We start from the raw sequence: 22,024 nt of genomic DNA on the forward strand, positions 1-22,024 counted from the left end.
AATATTTATTGCCAAATTATGCCACACCACCTTGGGATTGTTCGCAATCTGTTTTCCGGGGGCTTCCAGGGGACTGTGAGAGAATATGCGGGGCTTGGGGTGGGACAATGTTGATAATAGCAAACACTTTGTTGTCAAATGACACATATAGACAATTTGATAATGGATCCTGCTGGGATCATATATACTGAAAAATGTATACACTCACTGCAATGTAAGTCGCTAAATTACATATATATATATATATATATATAAATGAATGGCTAAGAGGGAAATTAATTACATTAATTAAATTAACATTCTTCATTTGTCATAGCACATGTTATCATGTAGGTTATTTTTGACCTATAGCTATGATGACATGTAATATACTGTAGTGTACATGTATATATATATGTACTATTTTTAATCATTCCCATAACATCAACATTCAATGACCCACAGTTCAACCCTGAGGCAGGGGTAGAAGACCCAGGTAGCATTTCAACACTCGACTCCAACCTTTAATGGCATTGTTTACACAAGGTTAGCACTGTGGCGTCAGTCGGACGGCAGAGAGGGTGGGGGGCGCTGATCGGAGGCATGAAGGGGGCTAATTGAGTCGTGAGACGTGTGTGTGTGTGTGTGTGTGTGTGTGTGTGTGTGTGTGTGTGTGTGTGTGTGTGTGTATGTGGCTGTGGGGTTGGGGGGGCTAGCGACACATGACTGGGTGGCAGATCTGGTGACAGACTCTGTCTGGACGGCCAGGCCTAGCAGTGGCCTTTGGCCTGTGGAATTCCCCTACTTGGAAACCAGGGTACTTCAGGGTAGGAAAGGTGAGACCTGCCTCACTGCTGCATTCAACAGCGCCCCCTTTTGTCTAGACAGAGATAACAAGACCCATGACCTGATGGCTTCACAGCATCTCTATCTTTGGACACAGATCAACATGGATGATGTGATGCTGTGATTGTTTTCGTATTGTCAACGATGTATGCAACGAGACATGGAGGGAGAGAGCAGCCGTGAAGCTGTCTTACTAAGAGGTGGTACACACACTGTACAATGGCATCTGCGATAAGGGTGCCTATAGGGGTTTTTTAAAGCCTCGCTGATGCAACCCACATTTCTGAACTATATTAAGCTACTTTGGATCCATGAGTGCCAAGTGACCATGTGGAAGACTAGCTATTGATTTCTCCTCTGTTGCTGTGCAGAACGTGGAGGAGTAACAACTTAGCATATCACTGCTGAATTATCAGTGGTTTCTCTGTGTTTCTCTCTCTCTCTCTCTCTCTCTCTCTCTCTCTCTCTCTCTCTCTCTCTCTCTCTCTGAATGAGGAATCGTTTAGTCTCTCATTGAGCTGCCTGGAGGACAGCGTTTCTAGAGGCAAATAAAAGCACATATGCTGTAAACAGGATTAATGCTGCTAATACACCGCAGGGCCAAATGAATGTGTTACTATGTAAAACGCAGGATAGCCTGCATATTTCACTGGCTGGATATCAACTGCTACACTATCCTGACACATGCCAGCATTAATCTGAGATGTGTCATTGGGTTTGATGTACTGTAGGATGTTTTGAGTTTGTTGGATAAATCTTGTTTCATTTAGTTTATTTTCTTCTATTTTCATGCGTCAAAATTAACATTTTTCATTTCGCCCATGACCTCAATATCATCTCGTAGGCTACTGTATGCAAATTAAAAAAAAAAATATATAACATATGGAACAGGACTGTGATTGCAACGTTGGTAACATTGGTACAATGTATGTATCTGCAAGGTGACTTTAGGAAAGGAGCTGACATTAAAACTGGCACTAAAACTGTCAACTGTGCTGCTGACAGAGAACAAATGAACGTGGATCCAGCTGGGCTCTATACTCACTGATGGCCTCCACAAACAGCTCAAAGAATCGGAAGGGGAACAGGGGCTCAGGAAGCTCCCGGAAAAACATCTTGAGTGCGCCGGTGACGACGTGGATGTCCTCCCATTGGCTGTCGTCCAAGTCAAACTCCTCCTCTGGGATCAGACCAGGAAGTCAGGGGACAGGGGAGAAAGAGAGAGAGAGAGAGAGAGAGAGAGAAAGAGAACAACAGAGCCTTAATTGGGAGAATTAGCTGGGGCTAATTACTATGCTAATGTTTACCTGCTAACAACGGCGCTCGCTAACAGGGGGCCCCCCAACTCCCAGCCACCCAGAGGTCTGCTGGTACCACATGTGTCACATGTTTTCAGTCCTATTCTAGATAAAAGAATACGCTCTGCTGAGAATCATTCTGTTTTAATAGAGCTGAGACTAAAGAGGACCCCTGGTAGTGTGTAGTGACAGAGGCCATCAGGTAGAGAAGCGATTCAGGGGCACCAGCTCAGTGGGCCACAGGAGGGGAGCCATGATGATCCAGAGCCAAGCTGACAGGCCTGGAGGTCTGTCTGAGAGTGGAATGGTGCAAGCAGCACAAAGTCATATTATGCTGGAAATAAGCCACCGTTCACCTATTGAGACAATTAGCCTGTGGATGATGATAATTGTACTGTGTTGAGGGATCTCACTGATTATAATTGACTTAGACAGAGTTAATCTATGAGTTTTGTAATTAAGTCTTTGTATTTGATCAGTTAACATACTCTTAGATTCGGTGTTCTTTTCTGGGCACACACGACTAGAGGAGCCAGGCTTTTGAACACTCTAGACACGCTCATGGAAAATGGCATAGAGAGAAAGGGAATCTCTCCTCTAGTGAGGTTTTAGGTAGTCTCCCACCAAGCACAAGGCCAGAACTCCATACAGCCTGCCTCTCCAGTGTGTCCACTTGACACCTCAGAGCTAATTGCTAATCAGCCCACTGCTGCCTCGTTTGCACTGGGCTCTGGCATCAAGACCCACTTGGGAATCTAAAACCTGTGAATGTGCATCAAGCTCTGCTGTGAAGCACGCTCAACCTAAAACCTACCATCCTAACATAGGATAACACAGAATAACAGGATAACACAGAATAACAGGATAACAGAAGGAAAAGCGTCACACTCCAACTACAGTCAACTACAATTAATATCATCTTTATCATCGTTGTTACCATCAGTATCACAGTAATAATAATAATCATAATCATAATATGATCTAGGCTGTGTTCTTTCATCCTATACATATGTGTGGAGCTTCGTCAACAACATCGCTGTAATGTTTGATATGATACTGTCTGTCCCTCTGTAAGAATGAGGGTTGAAAGAACAACGAACATTCCGGAACAAATGGGTGGGACAGAATCAGAATGTAGGCACATGGTATCAGTATGTCTGAATGCTCGGCATGTATAAAATGTCGGTGATGTCATTCCCCTCCAATGTCTCGTGTCATTAAACACATTTTTCACTTAATGCCCTGTGCAGGACCACAGGGTAAAACGCAATGGTGAATCAAGATTAAAGAAAAGGTTGCTTTATCCTGACTGAAAAATATATTTCAATATGCTAAATTAGGATAGAGGTCAACATTCTATTCCTCATGCTTTGTGGTCGGATTGAACAAACGTTCTCTTGTTGGTTTGAGAAATCCCCTGGGAAGGAGCCCCTCAGAGGGAGACATTGGCTAATTCAGACAAAGTAGATAGAAGTGTTTTGGTGGAGGAACAAAACTGTCTCATGGGGGGACATTTTGTTATGCTACTCAGAGAGATTATTTTCTTTCAAGGTATTTCAAGGTGTTATGATATAGAGTGTTATAACAAGTCAATTAAACAAAAATACTTGAACAACCCTGAATATACTTTACCTTGGTCAACTAGGAATCGTAACTTCTGGATGGTGGCTAGGTTACCACTGACTCTGTAGATACCATCAGCTTCCAGACCTGAAATATACAAGATTGAGAGCCTGTTGAGACACTGTAAAAGGGCAAATCAGACATGGCTTGAATTAGTTATAAACTTAGTTTAGCAAAAACAATTGTCAATTGACTGTAGATAAAATCCCTTGGTTTATTCGATACACAACATTAGCATTTACTACTGTGGAACTGAGAATTGACTTCGAGCCTAGATAGAGGCCCGGATATGGATGCCAAATGGCTTAATTTCACTGAGATTCTGAGGACTAGTTTGATTATAGAGTTCGACTGCCATTCTGTGCTTCTTCCAAGGACATGAGACCAGCCTGCCAAACCAACTCAATAGCAGTTGACAGATTGTCATGCTTTAATTGTCCGCACTCTGAAATGAACAATGTTTTTTTGATAAGTGGAAATCCGATTAAAATGCATGTGGTTTCATATAATTAACAGACCTGTAGAATATCAACGAACTAACTTACTATATCAACACTACATGATAGCTTTTAGAAATAATCTTCCAATATAGTCTAATCAGCCTATTTCATATTAATAAATGATATGGTATTTCCTATCAATTTTGTCTGAGAAGCATTGTATAGGTTGATGTCTTTATGCCTCCTTCCATTTTCCTGTGAAAATTGAAGAACTCTCGATTTATAAAAATGTCAGTATCATACAGACAAAGCAGGACAGTACAATATGAGTCAATGTTGGAATCCGTGTGTTCCATGAGATGTAAACTCAGTTCCTCCACCCTGAAGCTTCAGATTGTGATGAGAAGTACTCTAGCCACCATCATTTAAGACACACTGCTGTCACTGCAGACTCACTCTGTGCAGAGGCAGCTAAGGCGACATTTTCCACTGCCCTTTACATTGATTGCACTAATGAATGTCCACATTCCTAGCATCTGACAGTGGCACGCAATGTACCGCTGTCACTGGTGCAGTCACTTGAGGATATGGCCCATTTGAAAAGTAGAGAAGACGTCCATGTTTTATTTTGAAGGAATTTTTGTGAAGTCAGATTTTATAATGGAGTGTTAAGATGTCCAGAAGGATTTGACCGGGCAGTTTGGCCCTGTGTTTATACAGAAAGCAGTCAGAGGCGCTGTTTGTATGTTCTCTCCTCACTGCATTTCAAAGCCCACTCACCCCAATCACCTCTTCAAACTTGTTTTGTGTGCGTCGAAAGGTTTATTTTCTAACACACTGAAGTCCATAGTGTATCAAGAAACATAACAGACCTTTAAATCATAATCACCGCAGTTAAAAGACGTTCTTAATCAGTATTATTTTCTCAGCAGGGTATATCGGGCCGCAGCAATTTTACCCCATGATAACTAATAGTCCCGAACAAATGTTCAGCCAAAACCCCAAACGGAACCCATTACACAAACACATAATTCACTCTCAATTTCGGCGCGTTGTAAACACTCTGAAGTGGACTGGCCCTTGGACAGGAACCAAAAATGAGTGATTTGGGATGCCGGGGAGCCTTTTCCTTAGGGTTCAGCCCCCTTTGCCTCGCCAGCTATGCGCGGGAGCCTGGGAAACTGCTGATCACACACACTGTGAGAGAACACTAAAAGTCAATGACCGAGACACACGTCTTATAAAACAGGCACTTTTTGACCATGGATCTTGTCAAATGAGCTCTAGAATGTCAACAACAGGGGAAGGAGTGTAAACATGGTGGACATGATGCAACAGTTACCATGGTTCCGTGGGATGAGGTATCACTGAGGTGAACAGGCCTAAAAGGCCAGGATGTTGAGTGTAGAGGAGACGTCAAGGAACAAGGAAATGCAAACTCAATGTCTTTCCCACACAGATGTAAGACATTATTATTCTGTTTTCCATAGAAAGTAAGTATCAAATGTCATTGTATTACAGTTATCACAGTACATACCTCGTTTTTCCACAGCTTCCAAACACTGCCTGACGAACTTTGGTACTGTGGTCCCCTCCCGTTCACATAGCGTCAACAAGTGGCACCCAAACATTCGATCTGGGAGAGAATGACACGTGAGCTCTGTCAAAACTCCATTGAAAGCACCAGAACTAAAGATACTGAGCAGACATCTTACTGTGATCTATTATAGTCTAAGTGAAATGTGTTGGAATGTACCTTTCTCAAATCAAAATGCACATAAGAACTCATTTCGTTAAAGGGTAGTCTCGTCATGTTGTCTACCTCTGTCTAATACTCGTTTGACTCATTTTCTTTCACACTTGAAATGTCTCCATACATTGACCTTCAACCTCAGGTATAGGTAGATAATAACCTAACTCCTGTGAGCTCTGTGACATTACACCTCCTACCTCCTTGTTCCTCCTTGTTATCCCCTGATGGTAATTTCTAGAACAGCACCAGCCTAGATGGACTCCACGGCCAGAGTGGTACAGGATAAACAATCTAATGGTTAATCACACCCTTAGCATTTTAGCACTAACATTTTTTCCCATGAACCTTGAGTCTCCCAGGCGACTCAGCTCTAATCAGAGGGGGGGGGGGGGGGGGGGGGGGCATGGAACATTCTCTTGCCTTATATGAACATTCCCATTGCTTCAATATACACTGCTTTGCCCATGTAAAAGTTCCTTCACCTAAACTGTCCCAACAGACAATAGCCTACATCGAGGCTGTGGTCACTATCTTTGGGGCAGTTCATTTCTAGTGGTTGCCCATCAATAGGGTTTGCAAAGCTAAGGTTAGGAGAGCACACATCAAACACACTGGTGCTCACACTATGTAGAGAGGTTTTCTCTCTCTCTCTCTCTCTCTCTCTGTATCTCTGTCTCTCTCTCTCTCTGTCTCTCTCTCTCTCATCAATGGGCTTATGTTCCAATATCAGACCTCTCCAACAGTGCTGTCTCTCTAGCCTGTTCCGACATCAAAGATCGCCCTCTCTTGTTTATACACTAGAGGGGAGGGGAGGGTGCACCAAATACATAAATGACTGCAAGCGAGGCACCTTTGCATACAAAATACACTTCGCAGCACTCAAGATAAGCAAGGGGAAAAGAAGAGGGGGAGGAAGGAGGGGGAGGGGGAGGGAGAGGGAGGGCAGAGAAATGGAGCAAAATTACCCCTCCTAAAGGAATTCAAATAACCCTCCCGTCGCATGGATTTAATTTGCATTCTGAAGAACGATAGGAAAAGGGGAAGGGGGGTTGAGGGGGAGGAGGGGGAGGAGGGGACCTGATTTGAGGAAGCACACTCTCTGAAGTGGCTTGCCCACCAGCCCTGCCAAAAAGGACAGTCTGGGGGCCACCTGCCCCATTCCTTAATCCAGAAGTATTTCATTTATTCCATCAATAACGTCCTCTCCCTTTGATCTTCCGTTTGTCCCGTGGACACAACATTAAAGGGGCTCCTTGAAGCTGGGGGAAATTCCAAATACCGTTACCTTCTTCTAAGGATTGCAAATGTGCTTAAATATGCCCTTTAATGGTGTATTTTCCTTCAACCGTGAGCTCAATAAATTAGTTCCCCCCTTTGAGGAATGGATTCTGCGGTTGCTGCTTGGATTGGCGTGGTTTGTTGAAGTAAAATGCGTTCAGTTTAATTTTACCAATCTGTGTTGTTCTTTGATTCCTAATAGGAGGGGAGGAGAGACCCTTTCAAATCAATGCACGAGTTGACTACTATTAGTTATTCCATGGTTAAAATCAATTATAAAGGGAAATTGTGCCATCTGAAAAATATAGTAGACAGTGAACTGTCTCTTTTTCTTCAATGAACGGCTGATCTAAAGAAGACTGAAGACAAAGTGCCAGGAATACTGGATATGTGTTATTCACAATAGGGGAATTATTACAGAAAAGTATTAATGTCCTGGCAAAACATGTAAAACAGAATGGTGAAACAATACTTATAGACACCATCACGAGTCAAATTATGGGCCAAACCATAATGAGTTATTTCATTGTTTCAGTGTGTTTGGGTCAGTGAACAGTATTTCCAATGAATACCCATGAGGTACTGTGAGTGACCATTGCACCACACCACATTCCAAATAAGTTTCAGCCAGAAACTGATCAGCCAGAGGAGGATGGGTCCGCCTTGGAGCCTGGTTCCTCTCAAGGTTTCTTCCTACCAGGGATTTTTTCCTTGCCATTGTACCCTACTGTATGTTTTTCTCCCCACTGGTGTTTTTCCTTGGCTTGGTTTTTGGGGGTCTACGGTTAGTGAACGGAGTTAGTTCATATTGTTTCTATTGTATTTATGGTTTATACTGTTTGTATTCTCCTCGTTGTGAAGCACAATTGTCTTTGTAAAAAGTGCTACAAATACATTTCATTGACATTTCAATGATCACCTTTGATGATGCCTTTCTCCTGTAGAGTCTTCATGGAGGGTCGTCTGGAGATGAACTTCTTCAGTCTATTCTTCACTCCGTTTTTGTCTGCACTGTCTGAAGCGCTGTAGTTTAGCTTGGTCCTCATTCCTTTCTTGTCTGCGCTGTCTGAAGCACTGGGATTCAGCTTGAAGCCTCCTGGAAATTCTAAACAAGATTAACATGTCCCAAACAGCATGCTTTTAATTCATTTGCAATACAATTTGTATACACATATTAAATTACCTAAAAACTACACAATTCAACAAAGCAATGATATTCCATTGCATTGCCCAAAAAAGGATTTCAAATGTTCCAGCACTAGCACACTGAATCAACGACCTATCTAATGTCCGAGCTCTTATTAGTGGAATAACAGTGTTACAGTGGATGCTGGTGGAGGGAGCTGGTTTTTGTTCTAGCCCAGCACTAACACACACACAGGGAGGCTGGCGTGCAGCCCTTGAGTTGACAGACACTGGCCGAGGGCCTGTTAGCTGAACCACTCGACTGGAGGAGGAGAGAAGCGAAGCGATCCCTCCATCTCTACCTGATACTCTCCATTCCTCTTCTACTTCATCACACTACTTCTGTTATTTATTCATCAGGCATCCTTCCAGGCTCCTTTCCCAGGGCTGTCTTTTTCTATTATTTATTCCAATTGAACTTTTCCGTGTCTTGAGGAATTCCCAACTGTTTTTGTGAAGACCCGGGCCTGCTTGTCATTTTAATAAAAATGAACATTTCCTCCTCCCAAATGAATCAGAATGACCTATTTTGTCTGTGGACCAGCCTTGCCTTCCAAGAAACACGTTTTCTAATTTCTTGTTTTAGATGAGAGGAGGGTTAGAGCCATCTCAGACTGAACAGAAAATAAGATAGTTTTAAGGTGATGAAGAAGATTCTATGTGTGACTCTCAATTTAAATGCACATGATGAAATATGATTTGTAATTACAGTAAATGCTGCACTGAGTAAGTAGGCCTATTACAAGTTTAATATGGTGTGGTTTACTTTGCACTGTCAAATTGTCACAATCTGTCTTGTATTAATCCCAAGCAAAATATCTAACATGCCGTAAAATGAACAAGAAATTATTGGTGAGAGCTAACATGATATCAATTGGAGCCTAAAAATCTTACTGCTCCAATGAAAGGGCAATACTATGCTTAATCAAGAATTACCTCATCAATGTATAATATAGTTATGTGCTTGCAGGCAAACAAGAGATATTGACAACAACGATTCCAGTGATTCACAAAACAGCAAAAGAATGGTGTTAGCACAATGTTAGCTGAACACATACACTGAGACCCGCTGCAAAAGCAAAATGCTAAGTGATGCTCCACAGCTTGTGTAAGGGACTGTCTTTTCCATGTGTTTGAATTAGCCAGAATATAGCCAGAATCAAAAGGCAGGGACTGAAGATAACAGTAAGAGACTGGATCTTGGCCTGTATGTCCCTCGCCTCTAATTAGGATTTTAATATGATCATCCAACATCAATACATTTCTCTCGCAGGGCTTAAGGTGACGAGATTGATTTGAACCATTGACAGGGATTAACATAATTGCTACTTGACATATGCTGACATAATGCTAATTAGCATGTTCTTGTGTCATAATTATAGAAGAGTCATAATTGAAATCAACAGTCGGTGCACTTTTTTGAGCATATTTATAAAACATAAAAAGTGACACTGAAAATCAAGGAAAATTGTCGGACCAGATCATTTTGGCGGGACATGGCCATGAATGCATAATGCAAATGAATAACAACCTATTTCCTGAGGAAAAAAATAACTATGTTCTCTACACAATTAACTGACTGATCAAAATGCTGTGCTGATTTGGCAGTAACACAGGTAAGTACAAACTCCCCAGTATACATTACCTCTGAGGTGAAGATTTCCCCAACAAGCCAATATTTCTGAAAGAGCAGTTGTTGTAAAACTAGTAGTTGAACACAACTTACTGAGTGAGCGTCTGTGTTCAGGTTTGACTTCTTTTATAACGGGGATGTCTCTTGGCAGTGAGCCATGTTTTGGCAGGTACTCTGTGCTGTTTGACCTCCGAAGGCTGGCTTTGCCAGAGGCCAGCCCTCCAGCTCCTTTGGACTAGATAGAAAGGAGGTTAACCTTTCTGAGCTGAAAGGTCAGCGGTTGCATAACTATAACTTGCATATTATTCCGATAGGCTATGTCTATGGGATCATTTGCACAATGTGGGACATTCATTTAATTGTTAATAACAAGTCAATAATGTATGGAATGGTCCTAACTTTTCAAATGCATATATTTTGAATAATTGAATAATCCTCTCATTTCAAAATCCTAACACTTAGGAAATGTTAAACTACTCCTGCAACAACAGCTACAGTTCAGAGATACTCAGAGGCAACAACTCACCAAGTTGTCAGCTGTCTTTTTTATGGCATCGTGCCATTTACATATTGTGGGGTAGTTGTCAGCCTGAAGAAGGAACTCACTGCCCATGCTGGTTGTTATCTGTAATAGAGGTTGAAATGGATTGAAAAAAATAGATACAATATGACAATATTCCCATCTGTCAAAACATCATCCACAGACCTGTTAATAGTATATCTTTGCAATGTTAAGACGTTTAAATCTCCAAACTAACAATAAGCAACAACATTTTCAATTGTAATGACACCCACTTATCCCCATGAGTATGGGCCCGCTGTACTTGTGGATACCTTACATTCCAACATCAACAGACTTAAATAATACCTGAGATCTAACCGCTTGGTCTGTTGAAAGTCTTATCAGAGATGTGCCTGTTACTAATGTGTGCTTGCTGTGTGTGACAAGAAGCTCACGTTGCGCAGGGTGTGTGTGCCAAAGAAAGAGACAAATGCAGACTGTCTTTTCAGAGAGGAAAACACAATTAGCGTGATACTTGTCATCTTAATATCCGGCCTGTTCAGCATCTCTCCAACGATGCAGTAATAACGCTTGGCGCTGTCAAATGGAATAACTGCACTGTTCGTGAAAGTCTTTGAGAAACCCTGACATCAAGGTCAGCATTGTCAAGTGCGGTTGAGATTACACTGATAAAAAGCCCACTTTTGCAACGGGAATGGTGAAAATAACATCACAAAAGTAAATAAAATGGTGTATAATGTCACAAAAGTAAATAAAATGGTGTATAATAAAACTAGAATATTTTCAGTTTGCAACCTTAGTAATGATTCTTGATGACGACAATTGTCCGATCATTAATTCATTCTTTAAGGAGTTGAATCCCTGTATCACAATATTTTGACATGTGAGGTTTGCGATCAGCATTAACCTTTTCTCCTTTGAATATTAATATCTCTTTCATCCAGCATGACATGCTACACCAGACCACATCATAATTCTTTGTGTCACACGAAACCTTTTAACAAATTCTGAGGAGGACATTTCATATTCTATCAACCAGTGTCCTCGCAAAGTCAGCCAACGCCTTGGGGACAGTTGCTTCCCACTTCTTCCTGTCCCAATATTCCGCTCATGCAGTCTGGTATCCCTTGGTTACCCCACATGGACCTTCAAAGTTCCTGGCTGTTTGGGACTGACTTTTCTGACTTCATTACAATGCGTCAAGAGCAGTTAAGCAGCATCCTTTTGCGATACCAGATAAAAAGAAAAAAGGGGGGGGGGGAATGGTTACAGGCGCAACCCTTGTCAGAGTGTGTTTGCCATCCCTCTCTTCTTGGGTTACAAGCATCTGAACAAGCATGTTTGCTCTGGAACACTGTTTTTCCTGGAGGCTGCCCCAGGACGTGTCAGTAATAGGGTCTCCGATCACGAAGCATTGTGGGGGACAGGTTACGAAGGAACTGGTGCATTCAAAAGTTCTTGCAAAAACATCCACACAAACACAGTCAATCTATTTAGTGTCCTTTAACATCCAGTGCATGTCATTTGATATGCAAGCATAGAGACACTGCATGAGGGGGACTGCATACACAAAGTGCGACCAACACAACCTACAAAATAACCAAACCAAAACCATATCTGTTTATGTTTGTACACCCGTTCTCTGTGTGATGAACAGGACGATAATGGACTCGGAAAGGTTGTTTCATAACCTCCGTTAGACGTGTTAACATGAATATTGCATTCGTTACAGTCTGTTCTTCTCATCAATGTTACATGGTGGACCACAGTGAGATCCTGCTCTTTTCCCACCGGGGCCTGAACTACAGTACCTTCAGCTGGGATGACTCTGTGCATGCTTCATTATTCCATTCACAGACTCTCGTCATTTTACAATTCAAACAGTAAGAATGCAGGCCAGTTAATTCTGAGATCGTGTGCTACTGTACAGTATTTACAATGAGTACAGGAATACAGTATGTCAAAAATATCTTGACAGTTAGAGATAATATTCTCTGCAGTAAGTCACCGTCAAGTGCAGTAAATCATCTATTGATGTCAGTTGAAGATTTGGACATGTTTCTGTTCGGATTTGGCCCTGGAAGACAGCCCTTTAAGGCCTTAAAAGAGGAAATCCATATGAATAGGAAACCAATGGCTCTTTAACTGGGCCGTGCAACTTGTTATCTTGAAATCCAATACCTCCATATCATGGCGATGGTGAAATCCTCCTCATATTGAGGTTTAAGAGTCTGGACTTAAGATGCATTCAGTGGGATACTCATCCAGAGATGCATCCTCATGAAACATTTGGTCCTTTTTCTTCCCCTGTCATCTTGGCAGCCACCCCTACCATTGAAATGTCGGGCTGGCTTACACCAAAGTCTATCTGACTTCCTGATAAGAAAGACTCGTCCCCTCTGAAGTTTAATCAAAACGAGAGAGAGAGAGAGAGAGAGAGAGAGAGAGAGAGAGACAGAGAGAGAGAGAGAGAAAACTGCTTAAAAAATATATCAAACATCTTCTTTAGGAGCTGCACGGATGGTCAAAGATGCATTAAAGATTATCAGAAGCAGCCCTGAGACATGACAGCGGACTCTCCAAGTCTATTCATTCTGTTAATGAAAAATAGAGATAAGCTCCTTCCTTCAACTAAATACAGCCATATCCCAGCCCTCATGTCCCTGTGTCAGCCGTCCTAATCTCACCCAGCACAAAGGTACGCCGCGTCCTGCACCGCCTCTCCTCGCCTCTCCTGTCACCCCCATATTATTGAGCTGTAGGTTTGGTTTGAACACGCCACAAAACTCAGTTTTAATACGCCTTGATATTAATCCTGACTGTATGCACGCAGGCCTTTTGAACCAGAGTTTGTGATTTTAATTAGCGCGGTCGTTTTATTCTCAGGCAAATGTTTGCTGGAGATGCTAATGTGTATGAAAGCAAACAGATCCCCTAGAGGCCTCCGTCAACTGGCTAGTCCAAATGGAACGCTGCAGCGAAGGAGGTGAAACAAACAGAACCGTGACACCCAGGTCCCCGCCGTCAAACACCACGGACGCACGCAGACCTGCGTTAACTGAAATAGAACGACTGTAGATATGATAAATAAAGTTAGATGTTCTATCTCCTGAGTAGCAATTATGACCATAACAGACAGACCAGTGGTCTACAAAGAAAGTAATTTCACTGTATGATTTGATTTATGTGAGCTATTTTGTGAGATAATCAATTTAGACAATGCAATAACGTATTTGATGTTCGTATCATAGTAATAAATGCATGCAAAATGCAAAATCCATAGACAGGGCATGGATTCTATTCAGTGAGTACATTCAGCTGATTGCCATTACAAAGGAAAAAAAAGTCAAAAGTTTCATGTGTATGTGTAAGAAGTGAAATGTGGTTACAGTAACCAGAGCAAAGTGCTGTTTTGCTCTTAAAAATGAAAAAGAATATGAAATAAATCTTTGTATTTTCATCACATTTCTTAATAAAGAGGGTGTTGAATGTCTGGGCTTTATTTTGACTGGATCCATTAATATTTAAATATGCACAGCGGTGCAGAGAGGAGAGTGCCATTCGTGCTTTTACATTTGCATTTTGGCTCTTAAATAAAACATTAATTATGTTTCTTCATAAAGGAACAATGCAACTTTGAAGCATTCTACTTTGCCAAGTTAATTATTTCCAATTTGCAACAAAATATCTGTGGATGTGTCAAACCAAACTGTAATGACACGGTTCGCAGAGATAAAAGTTCTTAGAATCACAGTGGAGAGATAGAGGGGAAACACAGTATGTAAGTGTTGGTGTTTCTTTAGGTCTGACCTGAGCAGAATGTTAATGTTGTGTATAATGTTGTGTACTGCATGAATATGTGAGGCAACATTTTCCATTATTTGCACCACATGAAAAAGCCCCCCACAGTTCACAGCAACACAAACTCCCGCCTCTCCCAGTCCCTTCACTTCATGATCAGAACTCATCCCGTCCCGATGCTCATGCAATCCTGGCGGCTCATCGCGGCTCATCACACAAGAAAGGTATAACGTTTAATACAGTGAGATGCATGTTTGGCTAGAATTAAGTCCTCTGGTTTAACTGAAGAAGTTCATTTCAAAGTTGTAATCTCCAAGGCAATCTGCTTTTAGAGATTTAAATCCCTCTACCGGTCTGGCGATTAACACACTGACTATACTTTCACTGTTTCTCTGAAGAACCAAATTAATGCCCATTTCAATGTAAGCAGCTTTGAAGAGTAAGGGCCACACTACAAATACCTTTTCTCCGCTTTGGGATTCACAGAGGCAGTCATTTTAAGAGATTAAACTCCCATCTCAAGTCTCCAGAGGCCCACTTCTGAGAGAGCACTGAGGTAATTTAGGTTGAACACAATCAAATGCAATGCTGATGCAATACAAATCATAATACTTTTTTTTTTCTCTCTTTTTTCTCTCTTTTGTTTCTCACTGTTAATAACAACGTCACAAACGATGCCCTGTTGACAAGGATTGAAGTATGCAGGATGAAGCAGCTTCTATAACAATCAGACGGCCCTGTTGCGTGCGAGAGAAGACCAGCTGATAGAATGACAGAGAGAACCTGACCATTTCATCCAGGGGTCAAGCCTCAGATGACAGATAACGTTTCGCTAGGTGACGTTCTGTGTTAATCTGGGACTGTTGCCAGCTGTCTTGCGACTTTGTTGTCATAAAGTATCTGTGTTGAAAAGTTATTGGGAAAAACCTTTCCGAAGATTTTTTCTCTCTCTTTTGCATTGCTTGAGGGTAAAATGTCCCCCCCCTGCCCGGCATGCACGTACGCACGCACGCATGCACGCACACGCACACACACACACACACACACACACACACACACACACACACACACACACACACACACACACACACACACACACTTGTTCTAAGTTTCAGAGATTCACAAAAATCAAGAGACAATACAGTATATGCCACAACCAGGCCATTTCACGACTGGAGTCACATACCTTTTACTAATACCAAACACCATGGCACACAACCAGAATACAGAGCGACAACCTGTCATGCCATTCTCCCTCCATCTGCCCTCAACATACAAGACATATTACCCATTCCATGAATTGATGGACGCGCAGTAATACTATGACCCCGTTTTGAAGCCCTTCGCTTCAGCACTCCTCCTGGGCCAATTAGCCATAACACTTATCACAACGTCACCACGGAGCATATCAATCCAACATCATGCCCATGAGGTGAACATGTGAGACGCCAGTTATGATAACACAGCTAAAGAGCTGAAGACTCACTCCCACAGCTTTGACACCACAGGAGATGTGCATCGCTACAATATGGTCTGTGTCTTAGTGTTGCGGAGCATGGGCAGTGGCACTCTGCAGTCAGAAGGGACAGGAGATCCTCTGGAGGTGAATGAAGGAATAATGGAGGAGATTCAAATGGAAGGGCAAGGAAGTGTGAGGGTTATATTGCTAAATTGTGTTGACTGGGACTGGCTCAGACATTTCCAAGACCCTAGGCTTTTATTTTTCTCTAAATAATTGGCATAGTGGTAGCAAATACCATATTGTACTATGCAAGAAATTAACTTCTTTTTGGGTTTCATGGTGCATATCAATCTCAATTTTTTTTGTCTTTTCTCAACTAGCGTTGACAAGTATAAGCTGAATAGTACTGTGTGTGTGAGGCCACCTCTCATCAGTCAGTGTGTGTGAAGTGGTGTGTGATTTGGGACAGAGCCACTCTTATTCACAACCGTAATCACCCCGGTCATCAGGAAGCAATCAAGCACCGTGAGCTTAAGACGGATGGCATTAACGTACTCAGGTCAGCGGCTTTGGACGATTACATCCTGGGATCAGGGTGCCAGGGAGGGACAGCAGCCCACCGGACAACTCCTACAGCACTACACTATATTCAACCTGCTCAGAATATCTACTTGATCTAGTTTTTAGTTCGAATCATTTTGAATAATTCATATTTTCTTGAATTTGTATCATTATAATCAGCCGTGATCTTCAGACCCTTCTTGGGAGAGATATCGGATGCATCAAATGTGGAGTCTCTGAGGCGATGCATAATGATACGGAGGTGTTTTTGAGTTAGTGTTAAAATATGGTTTTTAATTTAATCCTTTTCATCCAACTAAACTTCATGAATGTTGAAGTTCATTCCAAAAGAAGGAGTTCAAAAACAGCACTAACCTCAACGCCTTAGCCCTCCTCCAAACATTTGGATACAATTCTGCCAGCATAATTCACCTTTAACACTCAGAAAAAGACTCTTCTGTGAAGTGGTTAGAAGGGTCTTCCGCTAAAGAATATTAAACTTACTCATGATTAGTCAAGACAAAGCAATGTTTTGGGAGTGGTGGGCCAGGTTAGAGCTCCTCCACTGAAATGGACTCATTATTTTCTAGCCCAGGGCGTAATTTCATCATGCTAAAGTTGTTTCTGTCCTCTTGGTTGTTGTTTTGGAGTCTGTTTTTCCAGATTGCGACGGCGAGAAAGAACGATGTTTGTCAGAGCAGAGAGGGTACTGGTAGCTCACAGCAAGTCGCGTACAACTCAAAACAATCAATTAGTGATGAGAAAGAGATGCAAGTGTTGACGTCTTTGTTGCAACGGCCAGTTGATAAAACCAGAAGCCTTTGACATCATAACATACTTTTGTCTGTCTTTCTTCTGAGAACTTTTTCACAATTTTGACTTTTTCTCCCCTCTTTGTTATTTGCTTTTAACTCACTCATGCCAGACTCACACGCACACTTAGATATTCAGAAAGGCATGAAAAATGCATGACCACTTATTCAAAGTTGTGCTCCTTTTGATTTCATGAGCATGTCAAAGATACTTCTGGTTTTATTAGTCTCGTGGGAGACTTTTCGGGCCTTTAGTCCTTTTCAAAAAGACTATCTGCTTTCATCAATGGTGATGATGGTTATAGAAAACAAATAATGAATTGAAAATATTATCCATTGCTTCTGATTATACAGTATGTGCTATAGGGACAGTCCGCCGTTTCCATTTGGTGTCTCTTACATAAAAAATGCATGCATTTGTCCTTTCTTCATATAATCCCTGGAAATGGAACATGACAGCTCAGTTGGTAGACCACCATTTTGGAACGGTTGCTGAATGTGTCTGACTTACTGGGCAGTACAATGTTTACGATATGTTTGGTGTGATTGGAAGTTTTCCCGTTAACCAATACAGTATGTAATATCCACACACATATGCACTGTCTGATGGCTAACTCTCTACGGCAGATTTGTGTGTCACAGTTGCAAAGGATAAAGTTTGTGTGTGATTTGGCACACTTTTTGCTCAGATTGCGTATGTAGGACTGTTTTATGACGAACAATGGAGTCTCTCTTACACAACAGTCACATCCACGTATTTCCGATGAACCCTCCTGTGACGTTTAACCTGAGATGGACACGGGGACAGCAGTGACCTACAGTACTCCTGGAGTCTCAATACAGTCTTATCACATTTGAAAACAATTTACCAAACGGCTCTTGTTTCTCACCCCTGTTTGTGCATTCTTTTCCGTGAGCCTGGCACGAGATGTGGGGGTCCCTCAGGTGTCAGGAGAACCCAAAGACAAAGCCCAGAACACCCTCTCTGTGTTTCTACCAGGTTACGTTTCACTCTCTCATACGTTGCTGTCACTGATAGCTTGATAAAACAGAACCCCCGACAGGAACCTTGCATTGTTTATAGAATCTCAAATGTAAAGATCAGTTAAGGGTGTTTTTTTTTTTTTTAAGTTGGAGTGTGGAGTGACCTCAAAAAAAAAAAAAAAAAAGCCCAAGCTTCTTTTACCGTAACAGTGTATGAAGAACATATGAAGAACAATACTTCATTCACACCCCGATGATTGTGATATTGATGAGTCAAAGGAAGGGTGAGAATCCGGCTAGTGTCCAGTCTAAAAGGACACTGCAGCTGAATAAATAGAGTGAGTGTCAGTGACAATAGCTTCAGTAACACCCTCCTCTCATTCCCATCCTTTTCCCTCTGCTTGTGGAATCTGGAAGACCTGTGTGTCACTCCTTCACAATGACAAAAGAAAGACAAAAAAGAAAGAAAAAAAAGAAAGAGAACAGGTGGCTAAATAAACCGGGTTGTGGGAGGACATTAACACCTATTTCCCAACAATTTTTCATCAACACTTCCTCCACACTTTTCACTCCGGCTTCAACTTCCCCTGAAGCAGATCAAAGCTGTCCTATAACTATGTTAATCCCCACTGCAGGAGCCTCATAAATCGATTGAACCTCTTCTTCAGTCTATCACACATTCACAAACTTTCAACTCTTAGGATGAGGAGGAAAATGCCTTTTTTTCACAGCCGTATTATTGCCTGCAGAGGTTAAGTTTCAGCTCTCCTCTATCCTTTTACCCATAACGTCCTGTAGGAAGTGCAGGTCTTCCGCTGTGGGGCACTAACGCTACCGATTCACAAAGGCGACTGTTGAGAAAAACAGCTGGTGAGCGATAGAGGTCTTAGAAAGTGAACACGGGCTGAGAGGCACAACATTTTCTCAGAGGTCGTGACCCCTGGCGTTGGCTGGGCAGTCTGTCGATGACAACACTGTCCAGGGAGGATGCTGCCCTACTGGAATGTCGAGAGTAAATAGTGATAGAGAGAGAGCGAGCTGTGTGGAAAATGGGAAGTTGTGTTTGAAAATAGGAAAGCCTATTTGATTGTAGTATCTATTGAGCTGAGGCTCCATGCCATATTTCAACATTGAAAGCACATTTGATCAATGCATTTTCCCTTATGGAGCTTGGGAATTCCTCCGAAGTGGAGGAAATATGTCCTGATTGTGATGTCATGGGTCAAAGTTCAAAATTGACGGTTTGTAGACCTCACTTCTGGGTATTTTGTAGCAAACTTTAAATTACTCCATATCAAATTTAGATTGGTTTGGAGGTGAAATGAATAGCCCTTTTGAGATCACCATTAGCAATTCTGCCAAACTCGTCATTACAGTAAACTGGCCCTTGCTGAAGCTTACGTGGATCTCAAAAGAGCAATTATGTTGTCATCACCCTTGAAATATCTTAGAAATACGAATCTCTCTGAGATTTAAGCACATGAGCAGCAGTGATATAAGCGGGTAGAAAAACAACAAAAATGTACTATTATATTAATTAATCGCATCTATCTATCTGACAGGCATATCTTTGCGAGGTATTTCTTAGATTATAAATCACCCTCTGGAATGGTGCAAAAAAAAAATAACAGTAACTTTCCGTGCTAATTTTAGCTTTAATCCTAGTGTTGATTGACAATGTTGTCAGACCTCAAAATAGATTTGCGTCGGCATTACAAGCACTTTTTCTGTCCACAGCACTTGGATTATTTAAGATTATGCTGTAATTCCCGTTTTAATCTTCCCTGCATTAAGATTTCAGGGCTGAAACGCTGTGCAGAAGAGTAGCGCGCCGCGACGATGAAGTGTCTTAAGCGCTTGATGAGATCGGGAAATCTTCTCTCATCCTCTTCTCCCTGTTATCATCACTGTGTGTGTTTTTTTTTCATGAAAACTTTGCCAATGAATTGATCATCAGTTTCCCTTCCTGGACGAATCCTTTATCAAAAGATTATCTTCAAAAGGCAATAAAGAAGCACATACTGTGAAAATTCAAGAGTCTAAGTCCCTAAACTAAGGAAATTTGATTTGAGGAGACATAAGAAGATCACCTACAAATTGAAATTTGCTCTCAGAACAGGCGGCCAACGCAAAGACAAAGCCTTATGAAAATGTATCAACTGTCTTAAGAAGTTGAGTGTGTCATCGACTGAAATCACCAGGTCACAACGAGTTTTTACACGAGTGATAAAAGAAAATCCCACCCTTAAGAAAAACCTCTCACTATTCAAAACAATGTACTGTATAGGCCTACAGTAGAGACAATCATCAGCTTAGTCTTTGCCTCACCTGAAAAAAAGATTACCAGACAAATTGCGATGGTTAAGTTCAGTGAGAGGAAGACGATCAGAAATATGACTGCCTAAACTTTGTGTGCCAGAGGGAAAAACAAGTAATTAAAATCAGTCACCAGCTAACTGTCATCATCGTGACAGTGGCATGCATAGGGATCGATCAGTAGATGTTTATGGTCGGTAAGTGTAAAGACTGTCCTACCTGTACCACGTGCTTTCTGCTAGACTTCTCTGTTGTCCATTCAACAATGGCCCCGCAGAGATCGACCCCATCAGGCTTGCATCCAGGTTTCTATTAACAGTGGAGAGATGGTTCGAGAGTCAGGGTGGAGGGATGGTTAGAGAGTCAGGGTGGAGGGATGGTTAGAGTACAGTATAGTGGTTAGTAGTACCACATTCTATTTCAAAGGTTAGTACATTAATCTGGGGGTTATGTTTCTCTGGGGTGTTATGAGTGGGATACACCAATCCCAAAGTTACTGATAAGTATTGAATAGGTAATAAGTATGTAATAACAATAGTAATGTTATTACAGTAATGTTACCCTTCTTTTATGTTTATGCATTTCTACTCGATTTGTCAGTGTCTATGCTGTAAAATGAGAAGTATTTGTTTTATTTCTGTAATATCCTATCCTTTAATGTCAAATATATATGATCTGACAATTAAAACTGCAGTGTGTAAGCATATTGCAAAGAAAAATAAAGGATTTTTCCGGCATGGAGAATGTGATTTAGAAAATGTAATTTTTCAAAGGAAAACTAATCAGAATAAAAGGCATACAAACCCATTTATGAAGATATAATTTCCTTTTACTGTGGTTTCAGCAAATTCAAACAATTAAAACTCAAAGGCTGGAGGGTCATACAGATATGAGCCATATAATCTTTTCCCCCATATAAGGACCTTTGTAAAACAATGACACTTAAAACAACTGTCTACATTAACAAAATAAGTCATCAGCTCCTTTAAAAGTGCTTACTTGTAGATCCCACATGGCCAGTCTCTGAAATGCTAAAACCTAAAGACCCAATCAATTACCTTGGCTGGCAAGAATCTGACAAATGACGTGATAGAGTATATTTGACTTACACTACCTGCTTCAGACAGAGTGAGGGATAATTGTTTTATTTGGATGATGTAACACACTCCGTGTGTGCGTGTGTGTGTGTGTGTGTGTGTGTGTGTGCTTGAGAAAATAAGTCGATTTAGGGAACACACAGATGCTCTATACGCACAGCAGGTGAGCTCATGCCCTGCCTGTGTACTGCAAGTCAATGACGACATTGTATATTCAGAACCAAACCTAAATACTGTCCACAATGACCCAAACGATAACCAAACAGATCAAGCTGTTTATTCTATCCTACAATAAAGATAAACCAAATTATGAAACTGATGACAGAAAAAAAACATTTCAGGTTTTATTACAGTATAACTAACTCTGGGGCAGGGGTCACAAACAACCCCCACCCCTTTCCCCTATATAAAAGTTCAAGGTTTCCATCGGAAA

At 41.5% G+C, this 22,024-nt stretch overlaps 1 protein-coding gene across 2 annotated transcripts in view; it reads right to left on the reverse strand.

Annotated features, from left to right (window-relative positions):
- arhgap15 (Rho GTPase activating protein 15) overlaps positions 1-22,024 on the reverse strand; it is a 41,993-nt gene that overhangs the window by 14,438 nt on the left and 5,531 nt on the right. The window contains exons 5-11 of one of the 2 annotated variants that reach the window (XM_083681996.1): positions 20,714-20,803; positions 10,562-10,660; positions 10,129-10,270; positions 8,137-8,313; positions 5,724-5,822; positions 3,756-3,833; positions 1,871-2,005 (exon numbers count right to left, since the gene is read on the reverse strand). In XM_083681996.1, the coding sequence (XP_083538122.1) occupies positions 1,871-2,005; positions 3,756-3,833; positions 5,724-5,822; positions 8,137-8,313; positions 10,129-10,270; positions 10,562-10,660; positions 20,714-20,803 (820 nt within the window). Of the gene's footprint in view, positions 1-1,870; positions 2,006-3,755; positions 3,834-5,723; positions 5,823-8,136; positions 8,323-10,128; positions 10,271-10,561; positions 10,661-20,713; positions 20,804-22,024 lie in introns of both variants that reach the window. The other variant, XM_083681995.1, reaches the window with a different exon arrangement.

Source organism: Argentina silus, assembly GCF_951799395.1.
Source record: "Argentina silus genome assembly, chromosome: 12".
NCBI classification, from domain to species: Eukaryota; Metazoa; Chordata; class Actinopteri; order Argentiniformes; family Argentinidae; genus Argentina; species Argentina silus.